Below are 8,017 nucleotides of genomic sequence, written 5' to 3' on the forward strand. Positions count from 1 at the left end.
TCTCTGATGATGAAGCTGAAGTGTCGGTTTCTCTTACCGATCCTGTTGAAACTCCAATAACAATTCCTGACGATGACGTCACTCCCCACGATATCGTGAGTCTATTGACCAAATTTTCATCAGAGGATTTGGTTGTGAAGATGTAGGACCTATTTTAGACGAAGTACCCTTATCTTATTTTCCAACTCCCGTGCTTGTGGTTCCTTCCTTACCGGCCCTAGCTATTTCCGTTCCTTCTTCTACTACTTTCACCTCTTTTCCGGCTCCTCATTTGACTATTCCCCCTCCTATCGTTCATCATACAGAAGCGGGCTCTTCAAGTAGAATTGCCACTATGAGGCGGATAACTATTGAAGTACCTGCCGAGTGCAGCCTTTTGTTAAAGTCAGGTCAGGCAGATGCATGGTTGGAGATCAGCCCAATTGAAAAAGCCAAGTTGGAGAGTCATAGTTCCCTGACTTTAATGAATGATATCGTACATGCTGCTTTGAAGGTACTTTCCTTCTCTTCCTTTTTTTCTTTATAATTCGACTATCTTTGAGGATTCTTACTTCCTTTTCCCCTTTTCAGGCCAACCTTATTAGCACAGAAATGATGAAAAGAATCGCCCCCTTGGAGAAGATAGCACGTGACTCTCAGGCGAAAGCAATCAATTGGAAGGAGCAATTTGAGAGTGCACAGATTGATATAGAAGACCTACAAGAAAGCAAGAGTACCTTAGAGCAGCGAGTGCGGGCTTTAACTTCAGAATTGGCGGTTACAAAAGCTTCTTCAAACCAAGCAAAAAAAGACAAAAAACGTCTCGAGTCCTCCTTCTCAGAGCAACTATCTAAAGCTAGTGAAGAGATCAGAGAGTTAAAAGCTCTTTTGGACCAAAAGGAAGTTTACGCTGGGGAGCTCGTGCAAAACATGACTCAAGCACAAGAGGACCTCAGAATCTCTGCTGATAAAGTGCGTGTTTTAGAATGCTCCCATGCCTCTCTTCAAGCTTCACACAATTTCGCCTTGGCTGAAAATGAAGAGCTAAAGAATGAGATCGGTGCTTGGGAAAAGGATTATGAGATCCTTGAAGAAAAAATCTGCTGTCGAGACGAGTTGGGCATTTTTGAATTCTCATCGTGATACCCTACTTGAAGCTGGTCAAGAAAACTTCAACCTAGAGTTGGAGTTAACTAAGATCAACGAAACCATTGAAAAGGCTCAACAAACTCAGGACTTCCCTTCTCCCGTGGCTGAAGCTCCCGTGAATGTTGAAGCTGATATGGGTATCCCAATTCTTTCAAGCCCAATCGAATCTATTGCTACAAGCCAAATTGAAACCGCATCAATTGATGTAGCAGCCCAAATTGAACCCACTGCTGTCGATGCTCTTGCTTCGGTTCCTCAAACTTCTCACTGACCGGTTTCGAACATTCAAGTGATTTTGCTTTTGTTTTGGAAAACTATAATCAGACCCTTAACTTTATTTGAGGGTTGATTTTGAAGATGTAAGTCCCCAAGTCTTTTATGGGGAAATCTATATAAACAATCTCGTAGTTTTATGACTAAGTTTGTCCTTAGTCTTAGATTTTTACATATTAAGAAGTTCTTCGTGTTATTATTTAAAACTTCGGTTTTCTTTATTCTTGCCTTAATTTTTAAGGGCTTACAGAATAATTTGCATTTTTATTCTTCGAAAATGCTTCTGTTATCCTCATGACTAATTAATTTGAACATGAGTTTTATAAAAGAAAGCCCTTTTATATTTCGACACTTAATGAAGTAGATGTCTCAAAACATAAGTGAACATCCTGTTGACTTTTTCCAACTTAAGCTTCCTTACGCGGTAATATAGAGGATGCAAGCGTTATCCGGAATGATTGGGCGTAAAGCGTCTGTAGGTGGCTTTTTAAGTCCGCCGTCAAATCCCAGGGCTCAACCCTGGACAGGCGGTGGAAACTACCAAGCTGGAGTACGGTAGGGGCAGAGGGAATTTCTGGTGGAGCGGTGAAATGCGTAGAGATCGGAAAGAACACCAACGGCGAAAGCACTCAGTTGGGCCGACACTGACACTGAAAGACGAAAGCTAGGGGAGCAAATGGGATTAGATACCCAGTAGTCCTAGCCGTAAACGATGGATACTAGGCGTTGTGCGTATCGACCCGTGTAGTGCTGTAGCTAACGCGTTAAGTATCCCGCCTGGGGAGTAGGTTCGCAAGAATGAAACTCAAAGGAATTGATGGAAGAAAGAGACTAAGTGTCTCAAACCTTACCAAAATCGTTTTGGATTCGATCTGACCACCCTTATACCACATAACACGGATAAACAAAGCATAAAGAAGCAGAAATAAGGAAAACAAAGCGGTAACTCATGAGACGGATGGCCTGGTCGTCACAGGACCGCAGATGCAGAAGTTCTGGGCAGAATGTATAAATTGTGGACTTCGCGAATTTTGGTTTATTTTCCACCATTTTAGTCGGCGTTGGAGTTTTTAAGAGCGATTTTGAGGAGGAATTCAAGGGTTTATCAGTAAGGTAAGTGGCTTGAGCCCTAATACTCGTATAATGTGATGATTTCCCATTGTTTAATCATGTAATTAGTGAATATTAGGGGTGAAAATGAGGGGTTAGGGCTTGGAATTTTGGAGAGTTTGATTTGAGGATTGAAGGACCATTTGAGGTCGAATTTTGATGAATTTGGTATGGGTAGACTCGTGAGTGAAAGAGCTTTCTTGTTTTTTGATTTTTGTCGGATTTTGAGACATGGGTTCGGGTGCCGGATTTGGGTGAATTTCGAGATTTTGGTCTAAATTGATAGTTTTTCGTGTGGAATTGGTTCCTTGCCCTATATTTATTGTATTGTATTGCATTTGGTTAGATTCGGGACGTTTGGAGGCCGATTCCAGAGGCAAAGGTATCGCAGAGTACAATTTGTCTTGGTTTGAGTTAAGTAACGCTTCCAAACTTGTTTCTTAGGGTTCAAAACCCTGAACTATGTATTATATGGTTAGTGTTGAGGTGACGCACATATCAAGTGACGGACGTGCGGGCGTGCACCGTAAAAATTGTGTCCTAGTTCATTCTATGGCACTGGTTAGTGCCTCTTTCTTGGTGATACCTGTGTTTCTATCATGTGATTAAGTAAATGAGATGTAATCATGCTGATATCATGTTAGGGCTTCGCGCTGATATTGTTGAGACTCTAGTGGTCGTTTCTTGCTGTCATCTCATTAGATTCATTGATATTCTGTCCTCAGTCTTATTCATGCATATCATATTATGTCTCAGTTGTTATTATTTGGCACATCATATCATTGTTTCGGGCTAGTTTCATGGAATTGTAAGCCCTTGTGTGTGAGACTGGAGAGTGATGACTGAGTGAGGCCGAGAGCCTGATTATGAGTGACAGTTATGGGATCGGGTTGTACGTTGTAGTGGTTATGTTGATGATTATGATAGCGCTTGGGCTGTAGGAGCCCCTCCGGAGTCTGTAACACACCTCAGTGAGCGCAATTGATATTTTGAGGGATGGATCTTCCCTGGACATGGATCTTGTCTGAAGTATTTATACCTGGAGATGGATCTTCTCCATAGGGCTGAAATGGCTTTCCTTGGTACTGAGTGACTGTTGTAAGTGATGTGTATATATTCCGGGATGGATCTTCCCTAGGCCGGATAGCCATATACAGCACCGAGTGGTTGATCACTTGAGAGTGGAGGTATGTAGTACATTTTCATGCATTCTGTGCATTGGCACGTAGAGATTTGCTGAGCTTTATACTTCACATCTCATATTTGCATTTACTTTACTGCTTGAGATGAATACTTGAATGAAAAGCATGTCTACTTTACTACACAGTTTAATTTTGTTTATCTGTTGAGGTTTAGTCTGTCACTACCTATCAGTCCATGATAACCTCCTTTTTACATTCTTTATTTATGTCAATGTAAATTACCTTAGTTAATTGTTGTTTGTATCTTTCATATTCAACATTAGTAACTTCTTTTCACAATCTTTTCACATTCTTGTCCCATTATGTATTTTTGTCCCATTATCCTTTTTGTATTCTTTCTGCAAGATTTGTTTTTTTGGCAAAAGAGTGTCTTCACTCACCAGTATCTGCAATAGGTATATACGTTTTAATTATTTTATGGTGTAAATTTTGATTTCTTTTTAGTCATTTTTCGGATCATAGTTAGCAACCTATTATTCTTGATTATGCGATTTTGTTGAATAGTTCTAAGGTTAAACAGAGTACTAATGTGAAAATCCTCCAGATAGTCTGGAGCATGATAAGTTAATTTGGAGAATCTTTAGGACCGTAGAAGACCTTTATATTGTCATGTTATGTTCAAATAAATTATGATGCAATTGTAGACTTCGCTTAGGTCCTTTTTGGATTAGAGCTAATTGACTACTCGTAATGTTTGTTGCAAATTATTTAGTACTATTATTGTTATGTTATATTTAATTAGCTTCTGTCGCAATGGTAGACTTCGCTTAAGTACTTTTGGATCATAGCTAATTAATCACTATAGTACTTAGTGCAGAACTAAGAATTATTATTTTTTCATTATAGCTTTTTTAACATTCTTAGTTATACTCTATAAAGGTGTACGATAAGTTTCTATGGTGGCAAACTTGAGAACACACAAAACATTTGTAGTTCCTACTTTCGTGTTGTTGTTACATATTTTATTCATAAATTTTATCATCTTTTATATTTTCTTTAATATGAAAATTTTTACTTTAAAACTTACCAGACAATATATAAATTCTCATCGAAAATTAATTTGTGTGAATCATTCTCTAATCTACATAAAAAAAACATCAAACTATCAACATTTGTTATGCAGTTGGCATGTTAAAATTACATACTATTGTATTTATGCAGTTCAACTTATATTCTTCTATCAAATTCACAGATGAAAGGGCTCATAATTTGAATCGGACAAAGGGTACATGTACGTGCAATTATGATTTATAAATATAAATCAAATTTATTGATTTCAATAATTATTATGTATCTCTATCACAATTAACTATTACTTATTTCTATGCAGTTGTACACCATAAAATTATGTTGACTTTTTAGCGATCCTAAGGAAGACAAATGTTGATCGAATTTCTCTATAGCTTCTACAAAATTCTACTTTCATTCGACAACTTCTTGGCATGTACGCGACTATGAAAAAGAGGAGGCTGCAGTTTCTTAAACATAAGGCACAAAGTTTAAGACAGGTTGCACTTGCAACCACAGTCGATGTTGCTTATATTGATATATAAAGTATGTGGTGTTGAAGCATAGTAGGCTCACCATTAATTAGTTTTGAGCTTACATTTTTCTTATTTTAAATTTATTTAACTCATTGCACGCTAATTCTAAGAATATCCACTTTGCTTTAAAATATTCATACTAATTAGCATGAGATACACGTGCAACACACGTGTCCAAGAACTAGTATTGTTATATATAGAAGGATTTAAGTTATATTAGTGTAATAATACCATTAATATATAGAAGAATTTAAGTTACATGCATCTGATGGTAAAAGTTTACTCGCACCCAATATTTATATCAAGCTTTATCAAGCATAATTAAGTAGTAATAATAAATAATGTGAAAATGCACTAGTAAATAAGGTGAAAATGCATATTGAGTCAAGTTAATTCCAAGAAAAGGGTGTTCAATAAGCGTATGGATGATGTTAAATTCTGAAATTTACAGCTCCATTTCTCTAGTTTACGCTGGGGCAAATTAACTAGCTTTTCCATTTCTTGTAAAAGAAATTGTTAATTAAGAAATTTCCTATTTAACACATTAGTTGAATATAGTTAAAGTAAAAACTTGTAAATGATCAAAAAGAGGGAAGTACGTAAATTTCCCATTAATTTCTTTTCTTCTGTTAAACTTAAACAGCCGATTTCAAAAAATCTTTTAGATTTAGGGTTCTAGACCAAACAAGAAACTAGTATAACAGAAAAACAGGAAACTATATTTTCAGTTAATTTTCACCTGTTCACAACTGTTAATTAGTTCAATTGTGAAAAAAATAAGCATTGTATATAAAGATTAGGAAAAAACTAACTTGAGTCCCAAGCTTAACCTTCCGCAGAAATCAACACTTCTTTTCTCTCCTAAAATTTTGTTTCCTCCTAAATTTTCTCTGTTGGAAATAACCTGAATAAATATCTATAAATAGTCCATAATTATATTATAGCATTCACGTCAATAAGCTTCCGCCATTATAGGGTTTTCTTCCATATAGTTCTCGTCTTCTTACTTGAGAGAACAGAAGTTCTTCTCTTTGCGAATTGCGGAAATTACTATTGTCTCAGTCTTGTGTTTCTCTATAAGCAAGAAAAAGAGACGGCCATATATACCATGTCGATGGTACCAGCTGCACGCAGTGGGTGTATCATGGGTGTTCGGTTTCACCCTACTGAAGCAGAGTTGATCAACTTTCTGAAAAGGTTCCTAAAGGGCGAGCTTTTGCCGAGTGAATGCCCTAATTTCCAACTTGCCGATATCTATGGAGACCAACCACCATGGGAGATATTTGGAGCTTCTGATCATCCCGAAGAAGAGAAGGTTCGCTATATTTTTACTCGGTTGAAGAAGCAGAAGAGCGAACATACAAGGGTTCGTCGAAATTGCGCCAACGGGACATGGAAAGGCCAAACCGGTATTTTTCCTATCAAGAATGGTAAGGGAACTGTGGTTGGGTTTAGAAGATGTTTCAAGTTTCAAACTAGTAGTAAAGAAAGAGAGCATAATAAAATTTGGCTGATGAAAGAATATTCCGTCGGGGATGATTTCTTCAAAGAAAACAATATTCCTAAAGAGGATATTGTAGTGTGTCGAATCAAGAAGAATATAAGAGCTGAGAAAAATCATGGGGTAACTATGGAGGAGCAAGATGTTCCAAAAGTAATCGAAGCTATGTTGCATGGACCTGATGAAGTTTACGGCACAACAATACTACAACCAGCAACAACTTGTCAAGCAGCTGAACATCAAGTTATGGACGAGACTCAGAAGATGAACGAACAGAATAATAATAATAATGACTGCTCCTACTACCAACAGGAGATTAATTGGGCTGATGATCTGCTCATACGTATTGACGACTTTGGAGATATAATCTGGTGAGCACGAGTAATGAAGGGGAAGTAGAACGAGGGAGGAGAGACACGCAGCAGTCAATTTATATAATTGGATGAAGTACTAGATGGAGTTTACAGAAAATAGAGAAGCTTTGACATATTTAGTTTCTAACTTTATAACATCGAGGAAAGCAACAGAAACTTACTACTATTTCTTAGTACTACTAGGTAACAGTTTCTCATTGGAATAAACTTCGAAAGAGAAATTTGCTATTGCCAGATCTTTCCTTGTATTCATATATATATATACAACTGAAATCAGGCAGTAATTCTTTATCATCATTCATGCTTATAAAATTTATTTAACTACTTCATCTTTCACAATTTTTGTTTCGATCAAATCCATCCTCTAGTGGCTAGCTAAAGAACAAATTACTGCCCATATTATTCTTGTATTGTTGTTGGTTTCACTAAACAAAATTATCTTTTGTTGTTTTGATTGCAACAGATGTCTTTCTTGTCAACTTAATTGTATTAAGCTTGTTGTTAAACACCACTAAAGTAAACCAGTTTGAACCATAGTCGCGAATTGTTTACAAGTAAAAGCAGTCTATTTTAAATTTTCTCTAGGTAGATTCAGAATATAGTGTAATCTGATTATCTTCATTTCCTATATTGTCTCCATTAATATTTCTCCCAAGTTCTTATAACATGGATGGATGATGATGTCCCATACTAATATCAATGGCTTATGCTTAATTAATTAACCACGTCTTAACCATGATTTTGATTATGAATATTGCCATACAAATAATATTTGCTAACAAAAGATTTGGGGCGCGTTCTTTCAATCATGGCAATTGGCGGCATACTATTTCCATTTACACACTTGGACTAACGATGTTCAAGATGAGCGCCTGAACACATGAT

General features: G+C 36.8%; 1 protein-coding gene and 1 pseudogene across 1 annotated transcript; both read left to right on the forward strand.

The window, feature by feature from the left end:
* Positions 1-1,840: 1,840 nt before the first annotated feature.
* Positions 1,841-2,308, forward strand: LOC142182444 (18S ribosomal RNA; annotated as a pseudogene).
* A 4,057-nt stretch (positions 2,309-6,365) lies between these two features.
* On the forward strand, positions 6,366-7,133 carry LOC142181518 (NAC domain-containing protein 78-like). The gene has a single exon (XM_075254434.1). It carries the CDS (start codon positions 6,366-6,368, stop codon positions 7,131-7,133), a length of 768 nt encoding a protein of 255 aa, XP_075110535.1.
* The last annotated feature ends 884 nt before the right edge of the window (positions 7,134-8,017 follow it).

This window comes from Nicotiana tabacum, chromosome 6 (genome assembly GCF_000715075.1).
Source record: "Nicotiana tabacum cultivar K326 chromosome 6, ASM71507v2, whole genome shotgun sequence".
Taxonomy (NCBI): domain Eukaryota; kingdom Viridiplantae; phylum Streptophyta; class Magnoliopsida; order Solanales; family Solanaceae; genus Nicotiana; species Nicotiana tabacum.

Excerpts from the sequence above, each read along its gene's own strand:
- LOC142181518 (XM_075254434.1), top strand. The coding sequence starts at position 6,366 with ATGTCGATGGTACCAGCTGCACGCAGTGGGTGTATCATGGGTGTTCGG.